This window comes from Tursiops truncatus, chromosome 14 (genome assembly GCF_011762595.2).
Source record: "Tursiops truncatus isolate mTurTru1 chromosome 14, mTurTru1.mat.Y, whole genome shotgun sequence".
NCBI classification, from domain to species: Eukaryota; Metazoa; Chordata; class Mammalia; order Artiodactyla; family Delphinidae; genus Tursiops; species Tursiops truncatus.
This window is the reverse complement of record NC_047047.1, coordinates 59693312-59716622: the sequence shown is the minus strand read 5'-3', so window position 1 is coordinate 59716622 and position 23311 is coordinate 59693312. Positions and strand designations below refer to the sequence as shown.

General features: G+C 45.4%; 1 protein-coding gene across 6 annotated transcripts in view; it reads left to right on the top strand.

The window, feature by feature from the left end:
• The window catches only part of VIT (vitrin), a 125835-nt gene extending 108659 nt beyond the window's left edge, over positions 1 to 17176 (top strand). For all 6 annotated transcript variants that reach the window (XM_073791672.1, XM_073791671.1, XM_019942995.3 and 3 more), the window contains 4 exons: positions 1348 to 1451; positions 5407 to 5633; positions 11982 to 12495; positions 15972 to 17176. In XM_073791672.1, the coding sequence (XP_073647773.1) occupies positions 1348 to 1451; positions 5407 to 5633; positions 11982 to 12495; positions 15972 to 16150 (1024 nt within the window). In that variant the 3' untranslated portion in view covers positions 16151 to 17176. The remainder of the gene's footprint in view (positions 1 to 1347; positions 1452 to 5406; positions 5634 to 11981; positions 12496 to 15971) is intronic.
• The last annotated feature ends 6135 nt before the right edge of the window (positions 17177 to 23311 follow it).

The following is a 23311-nucleotide window of genomic DNA, read 5'->3' as shown; positions in this document are numbered from 1 at the left end:
TTCACTAATGAGATGGAGGACAGAGGGGCATCCTTCCAGCCTCTTTCCGAACTCTCCTCCGACATAGATTACCTTGTGATAGCTAGGAGGGTCGGATAATAGGGTCGGAGCAGGGGAGGGGAGGGAGGCAGAGGATATCTCCTCTCAAGTCCTGGGGAACTGGCTTCCTGGTGACTGCACTGCCAGGTTCCCCAAAGGACTGGCAGAGAATCCACTGTAGGGCCTGGGAATTCCCACCTGAAACTGCCGAAACCTGCTTCTTCCTGGATCTACTCCAGGTGTTTATGGAAAGACTTGCTTTTAAAGGTCTCCTTCTCCCTCTCCTTGAAGACTTAGTAATCTGCAGCCAGGACCAGCTACATAATTTGCAGTTCCACATTTTCAAAAAGTATTAAGCATTTCAAGACAGCAGCATCAGAGCACTGAAGCAAGTGCAGGCTCTTCTGGCGTTGGGGGCTCCGTGTGACCTTAGAGGTCACACCTGCACGAAGCGCTGCCAGTGGCTGAGTGTCAGTGCTTCGAGAGATGTGATTTCACTGTGCATCCCCACTTCATCCTGAGCGTGACCACACACGTCCACCCCACGGAGCCCTCGTCCCTCCTGACACACCTTCCACCTGGTCATGAAAGGTATTCCACACCCCCTGCTCAGCTGCTCCCAAGCCTGTTAACCAAGGAGACTCTGCTCTAGAGAAGGGTTCTCATTCTGTTTCTCCACTTAATTCACTCCAACTCCTCTCCAGCTAACCTTTTTCAGCCTTCAACAAAATAGATGTTGACCTTCCGGGTAAGATTTGAATATTCTCACCCAGTCACAGGAGCCACAGAGTGAGAAAGATGAAGGGATGTCTTCTCCTTGACACGGCTGTTAAGATGCAGTTCCAGTGCTGGGGTAACCCGGGGGTGGCTATCAGCTGAGACTCTCTTCCTGGAAAGGAGGGTCTGGGGCAGCCTGGGGACATCCTGACATTTGCAAAATCCCACTTGACAACAGTCCTGATCTTTAACAACATAAACGTTATGACCTTTATTTTTATCTAGATGAGGAAACTGAGGCCCAGAGAAGTTAGATGACTTCTCAAGGTCACACAGCTAGGAAACAGCATAGTCAAAACCAGAACCCACACCTTCGGAGCCCCGAAACAGCCCAATCTTCTCTACACACACTGTGGAGGACCCAGTCCTCCCATTACTTCTGTCCACAGTGGGGCATTTTATAAACACCAGCTTAAGGCTTTGAAGCAGCTTCCATTCTGTTCATATCTAAAACAATCAGCTCTGATTTCTGCTTTCCTCAAAGTGTAATAACTTTCCAGCTAATTTTTATTTCTTGTTCTGAATCTTCAGAGACAACCCTGTTACCCAGTTTAATCTCAAGACTCACATGAACTCCCGGGATGTGAAGACAGCCATAGAGAAAATTACCCAGAGAGGAGGGCTTTCTAATGTAGGTATGTGATCCGGATGTCAATCTTCTTGCTACCATGGTTCTCTTTCTTTTCATGCTAGATAGAAAAAGGAAAAAATCAAAATAATCCTTCAAGAAATGACTCACATAATATCTGTATCTTTCCTCAAGTATTATCATGGATTCGGGGGCAAAAATCATTACCACATACATGCTGGAGAGTTCCAGCACGCCGGGTTCCTCAGATGGCAGCTTTCTTCAGGACAAGTAGAACTGCAATCATGACTATCCCAACTGTTCTCCGAGTCATCAGCTATTTTTCATTATATTTTGTGAAAACTTTTTTTTATAAAAATAAGTAAAATTTGTAACCAGTTCCATTCAGGAAGCTCCACAGTGCCCCTCGAGAGTGTTTTTCTAATCAGCTCCTGTTATAGTAATAACTGTGCAACAAGAGACATGGTCTTTGTTTCAAGCTGAGTCTCTATCTGATCCTTGGTGGTGGTGATGGGGTGGGGTGGCAGTGGGGTACCGGAATTCCAAGGTCAAGATCTAGTCCTCAATGGGGCAGGTCCAGAAACTCCATTTTATCAGTTCCCCAGAGGTGACCAGGCCTTAGGAAACAGTTTCACACGAACCAAGCTCAAAGGCCACCAATGAGCCCATGCCAGTGTACTAATTTATAAATGGTAGTCTGGTTTTGGGGGCACTGGGAAGGCTGTCCACTTCTTGGGGAACCTGTCTGTACCATCGCAATCCAGGGAAGTGGAGAAGTGAGCCACAGTTGCTTGACATGGAGCATGCACAGGGAATAGAACTATCTTTGAGGGATCATCTACAAAATTACAGTAAACCTGATTAATTATTTCCCTCTCCACCTCAGTGTTTGTCTCTGTAGACCAGTGTATTAGCATCTGGCAAATGAAGAGCCTTTGATCTCTGAACAAGTCTAAATAAACACTGGCCAAGTCACTGCTATCCAAGACACCAAATCAGTATTACCTCATCAGGAGCATGATAGAATTGATGTCTGATTTTTCAGTTTAATACTTATATCAGTGAAATTCCAGTAATGTATCATGCAGTAAAACTTTAAAACTTCAGGGGCTTCCCTGGTGGCGCAGTGGTTAAGAATCCGCCTGCCGATGGCAGGGGACACGGGTTCGAGCCCTGGTCCGGGAAGATCCCACATGCCGCGGAGCAGCTGAGCCCGTGTGCCACAACTACTGAGCCTGTGCTCTAGAGCCTTCGAGCCACAACTGCTGAGCCTGCGTGCTACAACTACCGAAGCCCGAGCACCTAGAGCCTGTGCTCTGCAACGAGAAGCCACCGCAATGAGAAGCCCGCGCACTGCAACGAAGAGTAGCCCCCGCTCGCCGCAACTAGAGAAAGCTCCCGAGCAGCAACGAAGACCCAACACAGCCAAAAATAAATAAAATTTTTAAAAGAATTGTTTAAAAAATAAAAACTTTAAAACTTCAGAAGACATTCTGTTTCTTTGATGGGATTAATAAAATCAGCATAAAATCATTCTTTCAGTGGGTAACATGTTCTATCTCTGCCCTGTATTGATCTGGGTTTGGGTTTAGAGAACTGAACCCATTCCAGCTGGTTTAAGCAGAAAGGGATTTATTTCAGGGTATTAAATGGTTTTGAGAATTACTGAAGAAATGGACTCTAGGCTGAGCTTTCGGAGATGGCTTCCCAAGGCTTCTTGCAGAACCAGGACCTCTAAGGAGCTGTACCTCTTCCAAGATCAGGAAATTGCTTTCTCAATTCTGCCACCACAGCCTCTTTAGGAATCTGCTTCAGCCAGGAAGCCACCATGATCAGGAAGTTTCTGCTAAGCTGCCAGCTACAAAACCATGCCTTGCCTGCTCCATTCACAGCCACAAAGTGAATGCTCTGCACCCTACGTTCTCAACACCAAGGAAGCTGGTGACCAAACATAGGCGCCTCTGCTAACACTTCCCTGGAGAAGTCAAACACTCTACAGACTTGTCAGCAGAAACAGCAGAATCAAATCTCATGTGTGTGCATCATTTCATGAAACTAAAACAAATCCAGAACTAGCTGCAAGGAAGTCTCAATGTAGTTTTTAGATTTCCAGCCTCTGCTTTCAAGACATGCTGGAAGGTGGATGGAATATGTATTGAGCACAAATTGACCATGACCTCCAAATTTAAGATTGCTGGGGTCAAGGTGATCTTCTGATGGCTCCCTGTGCTCTGTCTACAGGCAGTTAACGTTAAACCGGGGGGACTGCTGGGTGCCTTGGGCCTTGAGGGAAATCAGCCCCAGCTGTGAAAGCAGTTCTCAGCAGCCAATGTTTCCCTTAGCAACTGTGTTCTATGCAGCCAGCTCACATGGGTTCTCCAAGACATTTCTCTAGCAACTGAGTATGTAACCATTTGATCCTTTCATTTGTCAGGTAAGATTATACTAGCCAGGGGAGCCAGGATGCTGGCCAAAACCAAAGAAGCATTGAGTGTAATGTCATTAACCCTAATGTCTTAAGAAGGTAGCTCTTAACTTTTATTTTGATTGGGGACCCCTTTGAAAGCTATGGCCCTTGTACCCAAATAAATATTTATATACACAAAATACTGTGTATAAATTCAGGGGATTTGTGGGTACGCACCCCCAGTGCCCCCGGGGTTCACAGAGCCCAGGTTAAGAGCCCTACCTTACTATATGCAGCTATGCTGACTCTAGGGTGACCAGTCATCCCAGTTTGCCCAGGGGCATATGGGGCTTCCAGTGCTAAAACTGGCAAAGTCCTGGAAAACTGGGACAGTTGATCACCCTCCTTGATTCCAAAAAATTTCGAGACCCTAGACAGTGTGAAGTATATGCTTGAGAAAGCCATGCTGGGAGGCTGTGCTATCCCTCTCAACTGTTGCTCTCAGCTGAGGCAGGTTGTCGTCATGGAAACCTAGGCCCAGAGGCCCCGAGTGACCCACCCAGGCCACATGGCCAGTAGGCGGCATAGCCAGGCTAGAACACCTCTCTTAGTTCTTAGTGGGTGCAGCGCGTCCCGAGCCAGCCAGACCTGTGCCCCTGGTGGCACTAGACACAAGATTCCACTGAACCCAGAATATAGCCTTTCCCACCCAGCGGCTGCTGGAGCACCGGGCTCACCCCGAGCCACCGTAGCCCAAGGAGAGGCTCCTGTCACTTCAGCTCCCCCCACCCCACACTCTGGGAAACGGCACAGGGGCTTAGTGAGGTTGGTTCCAGCACCCAGGCAAAGAACGGACACTTTTGTTCCTATGAAAGTTTTTCTCATTTGTTTGCTGGTCTTTAAAACTTTTATTTTTTGAATTTAATTTTTAAAATTGAAGTACAGTTGATTTACAATATTAAGTTAGTTTCAGGTGTACAGCAAAGTGATTCCGTTATATATTTTTTCAGATTACTTTCCATTATAGGTTATTACAAGATATTGAATATTGTTCCCCGTGTTTTACAGTAAATCCTTGTTATCTATTTTATGAATAATAGTTAGCATCTGTTAATCCCATACTCTTAATTTATCCCTCCCCCGATTCCCTTTCCTCTTTGGTAACCATAAGTTTGTTTTCTATGTCTGTGAATCTGTTTCTGTTTTGTATATAGATTCATTTGTATTATTTTTTAGATTCCACGTGTGATATATAATATTTGTCTTTGTCTAACTTACTTCACTTGGTATGATAATCTCTAGGTCCATCCAGCTTGCCGCAAATGGTGTAAAACTGTAAAAAAAAAAAAAAAAAAAGAAAGAAAATTAGAAGTTAAAGGCTTAAAATGAAACGGGAGGGAAACGGCTAGTGGTGATGGTTCCACGACGTTGTGAGTGCATTTAATACCACTGAACTGTACACCTAAAACTAATTAATGTGATTAAAAAAGAAAACGAGCCAACAAGGGAGGGAATGAGTATTTTTCTGCATCTTTTTATGCTGCTATGATCAGTTCCATGATCATTCCAAGCACGAGTTTTCTTTTTCTCCCAGGCCGGGCCATCTCCTTTGTGACTCAGAACTTCTTTTCCAAATCTAATGGAAACAGAGGCAGTGCTCCCAACGTGGCCGTGGTGATGGTGGACGGCTGGCCCACGGACAAGGTGGAAGAGGCATCAAGGTTTGCAAGAGAGTCAGGAATCAACATTTTCTTCATCACCATGGAAGGTGCCTCTGAAAATGAGAAGCAGTACGTGCTAGAGCCCAACTTTGCAAACAAGGTATGTAAGTGGGAGACCCACCCAACGTAAGAATTCCCTGCACTTTGCAAAGCTGTAACAGCCATCCAGGCTGTGTCTCTTTTTCCTTCAAATGGGTGTTAAGCTCACTTCTAGGTAGGAGGGCCTCCAGTGAGAGACTAGTAAGTCTGGAACCTGCAGTTATCCTCTCAAAGCAACCCCCCACCCCACGACCACCACCATGTACCTGATGAACTGAGGCCCAGCATCAGCACCTTGGGAGGAGCAGGGTCCCCAAGGTCTCACAGTAAAGACTCCCCTGAGCTCCCCCTATAGTCCCAGGGGACCTCAACTGGGCAGCCCACAAGCCTTCACACGAGCATGCACATGGGCACACATGCACTGCAAGTTAACTAATCTGATAAACAAGAAAAAGGTATTGAATCAAGTCAGGGAGATCAGGATTTCAAACTCAGCTGCCCCTCAGTTCTGTGGAAATGCCTGGCAGGAGATGGGAGCAGAACAGATGGGGATCCAGGCCCTCACACCCATACCCCCAAAGCAGCCCATTTTTTGTATATTTTGTACAGTGGGACCCCACATAAACCTTCCTCCAAAGACAGGACCCCAGGTTTAAAAAGGAAAGGAAGAGAGAGGGCAGACAGCAGAAGCAAGAAGAACTACAATCCTGGAGCCTGTGGAACAAAAACCACATTCACAGAAAGACAGATGATGAAAAGGCAGAGGGCTATGTACCAGATGAAGGAACAAGATAAAACCCCAGAAAAACAACTAAATGAAGGGGAGATAGGCAACCTTCCAGAAAAAGAATTCAGAATAATGATAGTGAAGATGATCCAGGACCTCCCTCAGAAAAAGAATGGAGGCAAAGATCGAGAAGATGCAAGAAATGTTTAACAAAGACCTAGAAGAATTAAAGAACAAACAAACAGAGATGAACACTACAATAAATGAAATGTAAACTACACTAGAAGGAATCAATAGCGGAATAACTGAGGCAGAAGAACGGATAAGTGACCTGGAAGACAGAATGGTGGAATTCACTGCTGCAGAACAGAATAAAGAAAAAAGAATGAAAGGAAATGAAGACAGCCTAAGAGACTTCTGGGACAACATTAAACACAACAACATTTGCATTATAGGGGTCCCAGAAGGAGAAGAGAGAGAGACAGGACCCGAGAAAATATTTGAAGGGATTATAGTCAAAAACTTCCCTAACATGGGAAAGGAAATAGCCACCCAAGTCCAGGAAGTGCAGCGAGACCCATACAGGATAAACACAAGGAGAAACATGCCAAGACACATAGTAATCAAATTGGCAAAAATTAAAGACAAAGAAAAATTATTGAAATCAGCAAGGGAAAAACGACAAATAACATACAAGGGAACTCCCATAAGGTTAACAGCTGATTTCTCAGCAGAAACTCTACAAGCCAGAAGGGAGTGGCATGATATACCTAAAGTGATGAAAGGGAAGAATCTACAACCAAGAATACTCTACCCAGCAAGGATCTCATACAGATTCAACTGAGAAATCAAAAGCTTTACAGGCAAGCAAAAGGTAAGAGAATTCAGCACCACCAGACCAGTTCCTCAACAAATGCTAAAGGAACTTCTCTAAGTGGGAAACACAAGAGAAAAAAAGGACCTACAAAAACAAACCCAAAAGAATGAAGAAAATGGTCACAGGAACATACATATCGATAATTACTTTAAACGTGAATGGATTAAAGGCTCCAACCAAAAGACACAGGCTCGCTGAATGGATACAAAAACAAGACCCATATATATGCTGTCTACAAGAGACCCACTTCAGACATAGGGACACATGCAGACTGAAAGTGAGGGAATGGTGAAAGATATTCCATGCAAATGGAAATCAAAAGAAAGCTGGAGTAGCAATACTCATATCAGATAAAATAGACTTTAAAATAAAGAATGTTACAAGAGACAAGGAAGGACTCTACATAATGTTCAAGGGATCAATCCAAGAAGAAGATATAACAATTATAAATATATATGCACCCAACACAGGAGCACCTCAATACATAAGGCAACTGCTAACAGCTATAAAAGAGGGAATCGACAGTAACACAATAATAGTGGGGGACTTTAACACCTCACTTACACCAACGGACAGATCATCCAAAATGAAAATAAATAAGGAAAGAGAAGCTTTAAATGACACAATAGACCAGATAGATTTAACTGATATTTATAGGACATTCCATCGAAAAACAGCAGATTACACTTTGTTCTCAAGTGCGCATGGAACATTCTCCAAGATAGATCACATCTTGGGTCACAAATCAAACCTCAGTAAATTTAAGAAAACTGAAATCATATCAAGCATCTTTTCTGACCACAATGCTATGAGATTAGAAATGAATTACAGGCGAAAAAACGTAAAACACACAAATACATGGAGGCTAAACAATATGCTACTAAATAACCAAGAGATCACTGAAGAAATCAAAGAGGAAATCAAAAATACCTGGAGACAAATGACAGTGAAAACACGATGACCCAAAACCTATGGGACGCAGCAAAAGCAGTTCTAAGAGGGAAGTTTAGAACAATTCAATCTCACCTCAAGCAACAAGAAAAATCTGAAATAAACAATCTAACGTTACACCCAAAGGAACTAGAAAAAGAAGAACAAACAAAACCCAAAGTTAGCAGAAGAAAAGAAATCATAAAGATCAGAGCAGAAATAAATGAAATAGAAACAAAGAAAACAATAGCAAAGTTCAATAAAATTAAAGGCTGGTTCTTTGAGAAGATAAAACTGATAAACCATTAGCCAGACTCATCAAGAAAAAGAGGGAGAGGACTCAAATCAATAAAATTAGAAATGAAAAAGGAGAAGTTACAACAGGCACTGCAGAAATACAAAGCATCCTAAGAGACTACTACAAGTAACTCTCTGCCAATAAAATGGACAACCTGGAAGAAATGGACAAATTCTTAGAAAGGTATAACCTTCCAAGACTGAACCACGAAGAAATGGAAAATATAAACAGACCAATCACAAGTAATGAAATTGAAACTGTGATTAAAAATCTTCCAACAGGGCTTCCCTGGTGGCGCAGTGGTTGAGAGTCCGCCTGCCGATGCAGGGGACAAGAGTTCGTGCCCCAGTCCGGGAAGATCCCACATGCTGCGGAGCGGCTAGGTCCATGAGCCATGGCCGCTGAGCCTGTGTGTCCAGAGCCTGTGCTCCGCAACGGGAGAAGCCACAACAGTGAGAGGCCTGCGCACGGCAAAAAAAAAAAAAAAAAAATCTTCCAACAAACAGAAGTCCAGGACCAGATGGCCTCACAGGTGAATTCTGTAAAACATTTAGAGAAGAGCTAACACCCATCCTTCTCAAACTCTTCCAAAAAATTGCAGAGGAAGTAACACTCCCAAACTCATTCTATGAGGTCACCATCACCCTGATACCAAAACCAGACAAAGATACTACAAAAAAAGAAAATTACAGACCAACATCACTGATGAATATAGATGCAAAAATCCTCAACAAAATACTAACAAACAGAATCCAACAACACATTAAAAGGATCATACACCATGATCAAGTGGGATTTATCCCAGGGATGCAAGGATTCTTCAGTATACGCACATCAATCAATGCGATACACCATATTAACAAATTGAAGAATAAAAACCATATGATCATCTCAATAGATGCAGAATAAGCTTTTGACAAAATCCAACACCAATTTATGATAAAAACTCTCCAGAAAGTGGGCCTAGAGGGAACCTACCTCAACATAATAAAGGCCATCTACAACAAACCCACAGCAAACATCATTCTCAATGGTGAAAAACTGAAAGCATTTCCTCTAAGATCAGGAACAAGACAAGGTTGCCCACTCTCACCACTATTATTCAACATAGTTCTGGAAGTCCTAGCCATGGCAATTAGAGAAGAAAAAGAAATAAAAGGAATATAAATTGGAAAAGAAGAAGTAAAACAGTCACTGTTTGCAGATGACACGATACTATATATAGAGAATCCTAAAAATGCCACCAGAAAACTACTAGAGCTAATCAATGAATTTGTTAAAGTTGCAGGATACAAAATTAATGCACAGAAATCTCTTGCATTCCTATACACAAATGGTGAAAAATCTGAAAGAGAAATTAAGGAAACAATCCCATTTACCACTGCAACAAAAAGAATAAAATACCTAGGAATAAACCTACCTAGAGAGACAAAAGACCTCTATGCAGAAAACTATAAGACACTGATGAAAGAAATTAAAGATGATTAAAAAAAAAAAGAAAAGGAAGAGGATAGGAGGGAGGGGTGGGGGGATGCCCGCAAGCTTTAGTGTTCTGTGTCTCCAGATCTACTAGGGCTCAGCTCCCTGCACGAATCCTGCACTTCATTGTCCTTGAAATTCTCATCTCCCTTAACCTCTAGGACACGGTGTGGCTCTTACTTCATTTGCTCTCTCCTCTTTTCCGTCTTTTTTTTTTTTTTTTTTTTTTTTTAAGTATGCGGGCCTCTCACTGCTGTGGCCTCTCCCGTTGCGGAGCACAGGCTCCGGACGCACAGGCCCAGCAGCCATGGCTCACGGGCCCAGCCGCTCCGCGGCATGTGGGATCCTCCCGGACCAGGGCACGAACCCGTGTCCCCTGCATCGGCAGGCGGACTCTCAACCACTGTGCCTCCAGGGAAGCCCTCTTTTCTGTCTTGTACCCTAAGTGTAGACTTCCCCAGGGCTCAGTTCTTTGCCCTCTCCTCTGCTCTCACTAGGTTTTCTCCCTCCAGAACCTCTCCCAGGGCCACAGCTTCAGCCTTTGCCCACAGGCAATGACACACTCATATGTCTCCCTCCCTGGTCTCTCTGGAGCTCAACAGCCATTTGTTTCCAGCTGATTGACTAGTCTCCACCCGATGTCCCCAAGAGCCTTAAACGTTACATGCAAAATGCCAAGTGCATCATCTTTCCCACCCAAATTCTTTCCTCCTCTGGACTGTATATACGGGCCCCACAGCTGTCTCAGACAACCAGAGTCACCCCAGGACACCCTGTCAGCTCCCATGTCACATATCTCACATCTGTCCACTCTTTCCCATGCCCAATACCACCTCTCCAGTTCAAGCTACTACTTTATATCTATTATTTCTCCCTCCAGTTTAGATTTCACAATGAAGCTCATGTTTATGAAGAGTTTTTCCAGTCCTGTGGGGTCTTTGCTTCAAATCCTTCATTATTCCCTATTATTCCCAAGGTCTTCTGGAGTGTGGTCCTAACCCAGCTTCCCAGCGCATCTTCCTAGCTCCAGCCACCTGGCATCCTGCTGTGACTTACTCAGGCTGCCTGGTGGGGAATCCCTCCTCTCCATCCGTTGGCTACAACTCAGCTCAGCCTCAACGCCCATCTCATATGCCACCTAAGCCATGGAAAGGTTTATGAACCCCATTAGGTTTTTACAAACCAATTAAAGTATATTTCCTAGGACATTTTAAAGTCATTTCTTGTCTTAAAATAATGTTTTAATTATACACCTTCGATTGTACCCATCAGGTCTGTGATTCTCTCTGTGACCCACGCACACCCACCCCGTCCCCCAGAGAGGCAGCGGCAAGGGGGAAACAGTCACTTCCAGGAACACACCAACCAGCTTGCTCAATGTTTATTTGCAGGTGTCTTGAGTTTTTTTCTGGAACAAACTTGGGCACAAGTAAATATTAAGTTGCCTGGAGGCAGGGTTGTCCAGAGGACAGAGCTTGGGTTCTACGAGCAGACAGATTTGTGTTCCGGCCTCAAGGATTCAAGGGATGTCACTTAACAGCTGGTCCTCGGTTTGTTCCTTCATGACAAGGGGGTTATAATTCCACCCTGTAGGGTTAAGTTGGGGGGTTAGTGAGATAATCTAAGAACATCTAGCGTGGTGCCTGACACGTGTGGAACTCCCTTCCTGCTGGATGCAGGGCTGCTCTGGAAACAATTCTTTAGCTATGTCTCATGCGTGCCTTTTGTTTTCCCAATCACAACAAAAGCTTTCTTTAATCTCTCCTGGGTTGATGCCCACCAATGCCAACTTCATGGCTGGCTGCCAGTACAAATGAACAGAGGGGCCTGAGGAGGCATAAATATGAAGCTGAAACCAGTGATTCCCCTCTCCCTGTGGATTTGCTTGACTGATGGCTCTCCACAAAAGCAGAGACCTGGCTGAGGGCGTGGGAGTGAGTCCAGGGATAACTTGACGGGTCTCTGCCCCGGTGAGCACCTGACTGGGTGAACCGAGATGGAGAGAGCGCATTAGGAGGCCTGGTGCAGGGTCAGGGGGCGTGGCGAGGGGGCGTGGCCGGGCCCCTGACCTGGCGGGTGGCCTCCCCCTGTCTTTCAGGCTGTGTGCAGAACGAACGGCTTCTACTCGCTCAGTGTGCAGAACTGGTTCAGCCTCCACAAGACCGTGCAGCCCCTGGTGAAGCGGGTCTGTGACACCGACCGACTGGCCTGCAGCAAGACCTGCTTAAACTCGGCCGACATTGGCTTCATCATCGACGGCTCCAGCAGCGTAGGGACAGGCAACTTCCGCACGGTTCTCCAGTTTGTGGCCAACCTCAGCAAAGAGTTTGAGATTTCCGACACGGACACGCGGATCGGGGCCGTGCAGTACACCTACGAGCAGCGGCTGGAGTTTGGGTTCGACGTGTACAGCACCAAGCCTGACGTCCTCAACGCCATCAAGAGAGTGGGGTACTGGAGTGGTGGGACCAGCACGGGGGCTGCCATCAACTACGCCCTGGAACAGCTCTTCAAGAAGTCCAAGCCCAACAAGAGGAAATTAATGATCCTCATCACTGACGGGAGGTCCTATGACGATGTCCGAATACCGGCCATGGTCGCCCATCACGAGGGTGAGTGAGCTGGTCTTGCTGACCAGTCTGGGGCTGAGCGTCGCTCTGGGGCTTGGTGGACCAGTGGGACAAAGAAGGGACTGTCTCTCTATGCACTGGTTTTGCCTATCACCTAATAAACTGTTCAGAACTGCAGGGAGAGTGTTAGGCGTGTAGTTCAACACTGCAGGCCCCACTGGGCAGCAGAGAAGGGTCAGGCAGGGGCCACCACGGTGGCTTCCACAGTGTCACGGCAAACCACGGCCTGTGGGTGACTGCCGATGTTAAGGTCCCACACTGAGGCAGGGCACACCAACATGTGACACACTGAAGAGGAATTTGACTCATGGCTTTCATCTCCATTGAAGACCACAAAATTGTGTTAGAAATTTGAAGAAAATGGATGTTTTAAAAGAGTGCTACTTTTGTAAGCAACTGCTAACCAGATATTGGAGGTTTGGGGGAGACCTCAAAGAAATTTTCATTCAAAATATTTAAAGAGATATTTCCATATGAAAATTTGGAAGAGGGCAACAGAAAGTTTACAACCATGAAAAGTGAGCAAACTATTTTTGTAAATATTTAGAAAATCGGTCATATTTAATGTTTTGACAGAATCTATGTATAATCAGTTTTGAAAGAGCCATAAAATACCAGGAAAATACAAACAACCTGGAGAAAACCCCAAGTGATAGTAATAATAGTAATGATAACAGAAGTAAACTGAGCGGTCAGTGAACCAAAAACCTGTAGATAAGTACTAGTGAAGAGACTCACTCATTGTGGGGGTAGTTTTCTTGTCTGCCTACATTAAACTTGGTTCAGATGCAAGATTTTCCATATTCTTTAAAGCTGCTTTTAATCCTGCTTGAAACAAGGAGGGGTGTAAAAATAAACAAGCCTTTAGGAACCAGCAGTTCTGGCTTCTGGAAACCAAAGTAACCAGACACCAAGTTCAGACGGTCTGCCCAGTGATTTGCCCTGTGCGGAGCACTCATAATGGTGGGATGGCAGGTGGCCCACGTGCCAGCCTTCACAGGGCTCCTTGGGCTCATGTCAGCAGAGGGAAGATGGTTTACGGCTCAGAAGCAACCTGCCCAAAGTTCCAAAGCGAGTGGGAGGACGCAGGTGGGGCAGCTCTCGACAAGCCCAGGGCTCTCCTGCTTTTTCCAAACGTCTGGTCCCACTCATGTTCAGCTCCACTCACTCATTTTCCTAGATGCCCCTCCTTTGCACCTCACCCAGAGGGTAGCCTTGGCCTACTCGTCAGGAGAAGTGAAGATCAAGGGAAATGTCCTGGGCACTATCAGGGCTGTTATGTTCTGGGCAGCTTTAAAGAACAAGGACCAATAGATGCAAGTGACATGGAAGCAATAAGCACTGTGGGAGTGTCCAAGCCAACACTTGGGAGTGTCCAAGCCGAGGCTGGGTTGCCAGTAGAAATCTCTAGTACTGCTTATGCTGTCTTTACTGCGGGGCAGTCCTTCCATCTTTGAGCAGAAACGAGGGCTTAGTCAGTCTAAGCCCCATTCTGCAGCCACTTGGCAGGGGCCTAAAGCCCAACGCTGCCTTTTCCCAATGTGGACCGTGTTCAGAGGAAAGACACTGGAGAGGTAAGAGAAGGAACGGGCAGCTTAACTTCAGCTCAACGAGCCACAACAGAAGAACAACTTAGGGACTTCCCTGACAGTCCAGTGGTTAGGACTCCGAGCTCACACTGCAGGGGGCACGGGTTGGATCCCTGGTCTGGGAACCAAGATCCCTCATGCCGCGTGGCACGGCCAAAAATAAAAGGCCAGCTTAGACCAGAACCACGTGAGGTGTGGATGGCTCTCCGGTCAGCAGGACAGGGCACCCAGAAGATGCTGGAGAGAGCGATGTGGGCCCTGTGAGTGGCTGGCGGGGGAGAGGAGCCTAGCCGGAAACCCTCACCCAGGCTCTGCCCTCTGTCTCATGGCCATCTTGCTAACCCCACCCTGGCCAGCCTGGAGGGGACGTGGGAATAGGTCAAGCTCCGGCTCACCAGGCAAGAACCACACAGCAGGCAGTCTGTTTCCCCACTGAGAACAGATCCCTGCCCTCCGAATTCCTCTCCTCCCTGCTCCATGTTACAGTCCAAACCCTTTAATCCTACTATACTCGTTCCCATTTGCATCTAGACCAGCTCAAGTCCCTCTCTTCCTAAAGGGAACTAATTCTCTTTGACCCCATGTTCTAGCTCCAGTTACCACCTGCCTCCTCTGTATAGCCACATTTCTGGAAAGAATCAGCTATATGTGCTGCCCCACATCTTCATTTCTTTTTCACTCTCAACTCACAGCAATTCACTTGGTTTCTTTGGCATCTACTCCTCTGCCGCTGCTCCCTTCAAAGGCTACCAGTATCTTGTTTCTGTTTCTTCTGAATCCAAAGAGCGCTTTTCCCTTTCATCTTCCATGACCTCCTGCATCAGTCAACACTGCCCGCCACTTTCTTATCGGTAAACACTTACTTTTCTGTGGTGATGGAGCAGATGCTGGGTCACAGCTCTCCAGGTCCTTGTGCAAGCAGGGTTCCTGCGCCGGGAATGAGGTTGGAGCCTATGGCTTATAAAGTCACCCTCAAGCCTAAAGTAACTCAATGCCACCGTTTTTTTGTCTAGGTTTGCAGCAGAGAGAGTTTATTCGCAAGGCAGACAGGAGAACCAGCCTCAAATCTACCGCCCCAAGGGCAAAGAGCTCGGGGTATTTATAGCAAGTAAAGGAGCCGGGGGGTCTGAGGCGTGGGGAGTGTGATTAGAAAAAGGTGTGGAAGTGTTGCTCTGCGCAGGCGTAACCAAGCTACAGGCCTCTGCGCTTGTTCTAAAGGTCACCAAGCGGGCACTCGCGCATGCCCCGTTGGAGGGTCAGTGGTCCTATCCTGTCTTAACCAGCTCAGTTGAGCTAGACGCAGCTGACGCTAAGGTCAGCTCACAGCTGACTCCAAGTTTCTGGAGTACAACTTGGACAAACATCTTACTGTTTAGGCTACGTGCCACTTGGAGGACATGCAAGTTTAAAACGACCTTGATTAGTGAAGGCAGGTGAAATGGATTTGACTACCCATAGTCTCATTTTCATTTAAAAGATCTCGAACCGACTTTTAATGCATACAAGACTGAATTTTGTGTGCCCCTACACACAGAGCAAGTGTGTGCCATGTGGTAGAATCTGCACGGCACCAAAGTTTCACTTGTCCAAATGTCATCCCCATGCTGCTCCTGGACATGAAATTCTTATCATGCATTTACTCCATTTTCCTGTTTTTTCTCTCCAAAAGATTGTAAACGCCTATGAGATAGCAACTATACCAACTTTATTGCTGCTGGCATACAGCAGATGTTCATGCTTTGGGCACATTTCTGAGTTTGGAGTCGGTTGCCTTCAAGCACAATGGCCAACAGAGCAGCAGGAAGGCAAGGATTCATTTCAGTACTTTCCCTTGGGGACATTTGCTTCATCTACCCTTTGTCCCCACAGGAGTGATCACCTATGCCATAGGCGTGGCATGGGCTGCACAGGACGAGCTGGAAGTCATCGCCACTCACCCTGCCAGGGACCACGCCTTCTTTGTGGACGAGTTCGACCACCTCTACCAAGTGGTTCCCAAGGTCATCCAGAACATTTGTACAGAGTTCAACTCACAGCCCCGGAACTAAATTCAGAGCAGGCAAAGCACCAGCAGATGCCGCTTTCCCGAATGGCTCTCGGACAACCCCCAATGCTTTATGGGACACACGTGGGGCAGCAAGGCACTTAGGGCTTGGAAACCACATGTTATTTTTCTTTGCCAGTGTGGTTTTTCATACTTCGAAACACAGAGTTAGAAAGGTGATCATAAATTTGTAGAATGAGCCAAAATAATCCATCGTTTGGGGAATGCTGGGGATTTTACATTTTGAGAATTGTTTTCAAAATAAAAATTGAGAATAGAACACAGCACTTACAAAGGCTTAACTAGAGCTTTTGTGAGATTTGTAACATTTTAATTTCCCATTAGAATTCTGTAACTCTCCACAAGTTTCATTTTTGTCATGACAATATAGGAGATGCTTAATTACATGTTTGACAGGATTTCATGCAATCACTCTGACCTTGTCATGGGTAGTGTTCACAGGGTTTGTGGCAGGGCCACCTCTCTGCTCTACTCATGCCCCAGAGCACCTGCCGTGCACTCTCTCCTGGCCCAAGGTGACAGTGCACCCACGGGGGTGCAGAGACAAGGTGACAGCAGCACGGCAGCGCCTGATTTACCTCCCTGTTCTCTGTTATCAGAATCACGGTGTTCCTGCAGTATATGGAGCAGTTGGGGAATGGCCCTGGAGGACCACACTGACCTGGCTTTAAAAGTGGTGCATCAGGCTGGTGCAGCCACTCTCAGCCCGAGCTGCACATTAGAATCACTTGAGAGTACAATGCTTGTTCCCAGGCCCCACGCTAATCCAGTGAAAGCTGAGTCTCTGGGAAGGGAGTCTGAGCATTGGCAGGTGGTACTGATGATATGCTGCCAGGATTGAGAACTACTGAGCTGCCTCGGAGGGGCCAGTGTTAGAACTGTTTCCTGGGAGAGCCCCTGTTTATGCCTGTTGTTGTTGAGTCCCATTTAGTTTAGCATTTGTCTTGCATATTTCATTTGTTAACTAGATACTGTTATTACTAGTTGCATTAAAATAAGCTGGCATGGGTTTGGTTGAACTCCACTTTTTTTTACTTCTGGCTTCTACCAAGGACTCATTTATTAGGATGTGAAATTACATACACCATAGGGAAACATTCAGAAGAATCCTAAATAGAGATGACTAACTTGACAAGTTATACCCTGTAAAAATGTGTGCTGGAGAATGCTACTCTGAATGGAGGCCAAAAGACAGTACCTGTGTCAATACTTGGGACAAAATATTTACATAAGAAATTCTGAATTGAAAATAGCATCCATTTAGCAGAATTTGCATAGAACTTACCAATTCTCAATACCTGAGGAGTTATTGTCAATTAAAAATGTTGTGGTCTACAGAGAAAGGTGTCAGCAATTTCAATTTTATTAACGATAGATTTATTTCGAAAGCAATTGCAAACAGATTTGTTCAAAACCTTCAAAATACGAAAACTAGCTTCAAAAAGGAAATTCTTCATAAAGATACCAGTGACATATTATTAGTGACAGATTTAGCTAGGAAACTAATTAAAGAACATAAGTACTAGGAACAATTATTCTGCCTATGATTTTGAATGTGCAGATAATTGATATAAAGTTTTTTTTCAATGTCGCTTCAATGTACACAAGTTAATTTTTTGAAGAAAAATTTTATTTTGGAAAATAGTTTTGGAATATAATTATTTTACAGGGTCCTTAATATAAAAACCAATTTGTCATCAATAAGTAAATACTTCCAAAAATAACATAATTTTAATTATTTTGGTGTTCTCTTTCATTCATTGTCCCAGTTTGGAAAATAAATTATATGGTCACCCTAGTTACAGGTATCATAATTTTGAAGATAAGTGAAACCTCTTCAAATGTGCCCATTGTCGACATGTTGTCAACATGTATTTGAGTACCTGCTGTGTGGACCATCAGAGGTGAAGTGCTCCGAGCTTGAGGTCCTCAGAGGCTACAGTGTGGTCAGAATTGTCCGTGTGGATGTTCCAGTCGCCAGAGATGGTGACAGGAGTCAGGATGGAGAGAGAAGCAGTGAGCCAAGCTCATGGATGCTCAGCGGAGGACAGAGGTGACTAGGAGGTTGGGAGAGGACAGCAGTGACAGGGCTGGAGGGCCGAGGCCAGATTCAAGGGAGCTAGGAGCAGACCCATCCCGACTCCAGGCCTGAAACACGTGGGGTGAGAGAGCACAAGGAGCCCCCACTCGGGGGGTTGAGGAAGACAACCAGGCTTCAGGTAAGAGCGGGCAAGAAGGGCTTGGGCCTCTGGGGGCTCAAGTGGGAAGGCTGCAGTGCAGGTGGGGCTGGGTGAGGTCCACGGAGCAGGGTGGAGACAAGGGTCCTGGTGGTGAGGGGTGCCATGGGAGGCTTGCATATAAATGCCAATTTGCTCAACCTAAACTGTGCCCAGCACTGCTGGGCCAAAACTGAAATCTTAACACAAAAAACAGAACTTTGGAGACAATCTACATCAAACTCTTCAATGGCAAAAAAAAAAAAAAAAGAAAAAGAAAAAGAAAAAGGAAACCCAGGCCTTAAGAAGTTTGTGCTGATGCGAAGGGATAAAACTAGAATTCAGATCTCCTATCTTCCAGTGTCCTGACTCATCTGACTGCCTTCGGGGCATCCAACAAACACACACCTGCTTCTGCACACTCGGGGGCTCTGGTCCAGCCTTTGTGGAGCTCTCTGGGTCCTGCAGACTCGGAGCCAATCTCCTAAGGCAACTCTATCTTTGATTCTATGGTCTCAGCAGGAAACCTCTTCCGTGCCCTTTCTCCTCCAAGTCAACCAAAACAAGCGGATGAGGAGCATCGGACCAGCTTCTCCAGATGCAAGTGATGTCTAAACTCCGCTCATCTTAATTGGCCCATCTCTTGAGAGTTAAGGCTCTTTGAAAGAGGTTTCTCGGCTATAAGTTTTGCAACAAGGCTCTACTAAAAATTTTCAGCCAAACTGACCATGTTCAGATATTTCTTGTTTCTCTGGGCTCTTTAAACCCTTTGAACGGGACAAAACCTCCCTGAAGCAAGTTTTCCAGTGGCAGTCTCAGGGGGACCAACATGGTTTTATAAAGAAGAAAATGCTTCTGTGACCAAGGATTTTCCAGCCTGAAAGAGGAATTTCCAAAATATAATGTTATCTTCTGGTCACCATCCTAAGAGAAGTGCTCCCTTGGGTTACCAATATATAAATGTAGTAAGTAGGAAATATGCTTGAATGCATGAATTCAATTACTTTGGAAAGAGATATTTATTCAACTAATGGCTGTGAGGAATTCACAGTCCAGTGAGAAACCATGCACAAATGAACAATTAAAATCGTATAATTAATATCATGGGGTTATGCACAGAGTGCATGACTGGCGACTGCAAACAACCTCATGAGAGAAATAATCATGAAGTGCCTAACGATTCGTGAGTGTTTGCTGCATGCTGGGCACTGTTCTAAGGGCTTCACATGTATTAACTCATTTATCCCTATGATTTATTGCAAGAAGTACTGTTATTATTCTCATTTTACAGATCATGCACCAGAGGCATGAAGATGTCAAGTAACTTGCCCAAGGTCATAGGACTAGGAGAGGCAGATCTGGGAATTAAACCCAGGTAACCTGACTCCAGGGTCTATATACTTAACGGCTTTGCTTCTTATGATGGTGACACATGAAATAACCAAAGTGGCTGCATAGGGGGTTCTCTAGTAAGCTTGGCAATTTAAAATGTATGTATAATTCTGCTAAGTTGTATCTCAGGGTCTATTAAATGTACAAAGTGAGGAGTCTGTTAAACATCCAGTGCAAACTTTACTTCCCCCCATCACTCCTCCTGCCCTCACTTAAGCTGCGTGATTTTAATCTACAGCCGTAGTCCTTGTAGCTCCCTGAACACATTGGGCTCCCCATCCTCTTGTTAAACTCCTAACCATCCTTCAAGTCTCAGTCCAAATGCCGCCTCCTCTTTGGAGCCTTCCCTGAGCTGCTCAGATAGACTTAGGCTCTCTGGATGCACAATCCTGACCCACCTATTTTCCAGTGATGTCCTTAGTCCCTTCCCATTAGGGGACACAACACACACACATCACCAAGGACATGGAATGCAGGGAATGAGAACTCTGAATCTAAGTAACCTGACAGTTCCAACCCCTAATACAATGGCACTGGTAGAATGGGAGGCAGAGATATTTCAGGAAGAGAGAAACAGGATATGATGGCAAGAAAGAGAGGATCTAATTCCACGCGGACTGCACCACTCTTTCGAACCCTTCTGAGGTTCATTACTGTCTGTTACAATCACTGCTTTTCTAGGGCCAGAACCCTCTTCAGGTATCTACCCATAGGGAAACTCTGTTCCTCACCTTACGCTCTCATTTTTCCTGCAGAAATGAAAATCCTACTTCTGTTTACCTTCCTTTCATTCAACAAACATGTTTTAACTTCCTATTATGTGCCAGGCATTGTGACAGGTGCTGGGGTACAAAGATAAGACCTGGTCCCTGCCCAAGATGCTTAGGGAGGCAAGGCGGCTTGCGACAGTGTGATACACAGTGACAGCATGCAACTTGAGGCTGAGGCAGAGGTGTCAGGAAAAGAAGCTGGAGGGAGAGGCAGGGGCCAGGCCATGGAACGCTGTGTCATTTAAAGTTCTCTCAGTTGCAAGTAACAGAAACTCTCCTCTCAGTAACTCAAGCAAAGGGGGAATTTTTGGAAGCAACCTGGGGAAACTCATGAACTCCAGGGTCAGGGAGATGGCAGAGTCTCAGAAAGGAGAGGAAGGACAAGAGCAGGACAGGAGGACCAGGTAACTCTCTCACTCTCCTCTCCTCCAGAATGAGCTTCATCTGGAAATTGTTGCACCAGCCTGCAGAGAGGGAACAGAGTGAAACTTCCCACCCATTAAGGGTTGACCTCTCCGCGCAGCCTCCTTCAGCAGGGCTACCCAGCAAACCAAGCTGGTGTGGCTGATTCGGGATGAGCACTCGCATCATTCTATCTGATCACCTTGCACTTAAAAACCTTGTGAGGTTCCTTGAAGCATCAAATTGTCTTGAATGCTGACACACGGATGTCCACAAGTTCCCGAATTTGGAGAACCAAATGCAGGCTGAATAACAGAGTCTTCTGGCATGGCAGTCTCCCTGTTTTGCTTAGAAGCTTTATCCAAGAAAACCAGTAACTGTCAAAGACTCCTTTTCACTTCTCTTGGCCTCAATGGCTACAAGACATTACTTGTTTATAGGCCATTAGCCATTGAAAACTGTTCAGACCATCAGGGAGGAAGAAGTGCTGCCTCTGGGATCCATCTCTGCTTTTAGTATGAAGACCTAATTGAGGAGAAAAGTACTGTTTAAATAACCATCTACATGGAAAACAAATAAGGTTGAAAGATCACAATTTCAATGCAGGCTTTGCTTCTTTTCTTTCTTTCTTGTTTTTAGTTTTCGTTTTTGTTTTTTAAATGTCCTATAATTGAAAAATACTGAGCTTAACTTCATCCCTGCCATCGCTCTTACACAAACTGGGCCCACAGGCAATAAACTGCCCAAGTAAGCAAACACTCTACTCGGCGTGGCAGCTGAGACTTTCTTATAAAAAATACAATTTCAGCTGAATAGCCCCTTTCTGAGACTCCTCCAGTTTCACACTTGGTTGAGGTGAGCAGGGTGTATTCAGATTAATGGCAAACTGGAATCTGAGTTCTCAACAAAGAGCCTTTACATGACTGCCCAGGACACAGAAACTGTGAGGCTCTGGAAGCCATAGAAACTGTGCAAACACCAAAACAAAACCCCAAATCAATTGAATTGTTGTTGGTCTGACATCCCCAAGGCATCTGTAAACCTGTACCCTGATATTATGATATCGATTTTTTTTTTTTCAATTATCCTAATACTCTACAAGTTCTCCTTGAAATTATAGTAAAAGGGAGTTTCTTTCCAATCTCAGTAGGGGGATTGTGTGGCATTTTAAAGCCAAAGAGGGAACAGGGACAAGTCGAAGGTTCAAACTGCTGTGGTTATGACTAAGACATGCACCAAGCAAAATAAACGAGCAGACGAAGTTTTCTAAATGGCAAAGTGGTGGTGTAATTTAGTTTCCTCCTAAGAGAATACCCTCATTGAACTGGGGGACAACGGCAGTGTGGAAACTCCAGAGGATCTTTCCAGCTCCTCTGACCTAAATGCAAGGCCTGGAACACCCACATGCTTCTACCTACAGAGAGGAGGCATTCTCTTGAAGTGGAAAACCAACCCTTTCATCCCAGAGTCACTCTAATCCTGGCCAGTTAGCAAAGATCTCTGAAGACAAATACCAGTCGAGGCCCCCACCCACCCACCCGGCAGCCCAGTGGGGAGTCGCCCACATGCATGGCAGCCTAGATGGTCCTGGCAAGCCTTGTTCATGAGCGGATCTGGGTCATCCCTCACTGACCCCCGCAAAATACTTGGTCCTGCAGTATATCAGTGAGGGCCAGCCAACACCACTGAGTAATTATCGTTCACATGACTTCGTTTGCACCCAGGCTGGGGGTGCCTAGGGATATTCTGGTGACGAGGGTAAAATCAATCTGAGACATCAGTTATGCAGTCCCAATGTTCCATGAATGGTGCTAGCATATCACTGGAAACACACAAAACTATTTGCTACTCTGCAGCATCAAATCCAAGATCTTGGGAGGCCGGACTGTTACTTGAAGTTCTAAGTTGCCTTTTGCCTTCCGTGTCCCTTTTCCTATTTTCCTGATCATTACGTAGGAGTTACTCACCAGCTCAGGCAGTATTAGTCCATCTGCTGACAGGCCCTTAAACACAGAATAAGTGGCAGATACTATATCCATCCGGAGAAGGAAGGGGGAGAGGGAAGGAGTCCCAGTGTGGAGCCTCCCTCAACCTTTTTATTTTAAAGAGAAGGTATTTGGTAAATGAACTGTTTTGACTTTCAAGGGACTCTGGACATTGACAAAAACTAAGCATTTTAGAAACAAGTGGCTCTAAGAACTTTCCTCTGACCAAACTCTAATTATATCTGGGGATAATTTCCTTGGGTGAAAGGAAGTTCAGGACTGTCAGGCATACCCTCCAACTGCAGACTCGACGGTAGAAACCTTTTTCATGTCCACTTCCTTCCGTGGAACATGATGGGGTGGCCGCCTTAGGAAAATG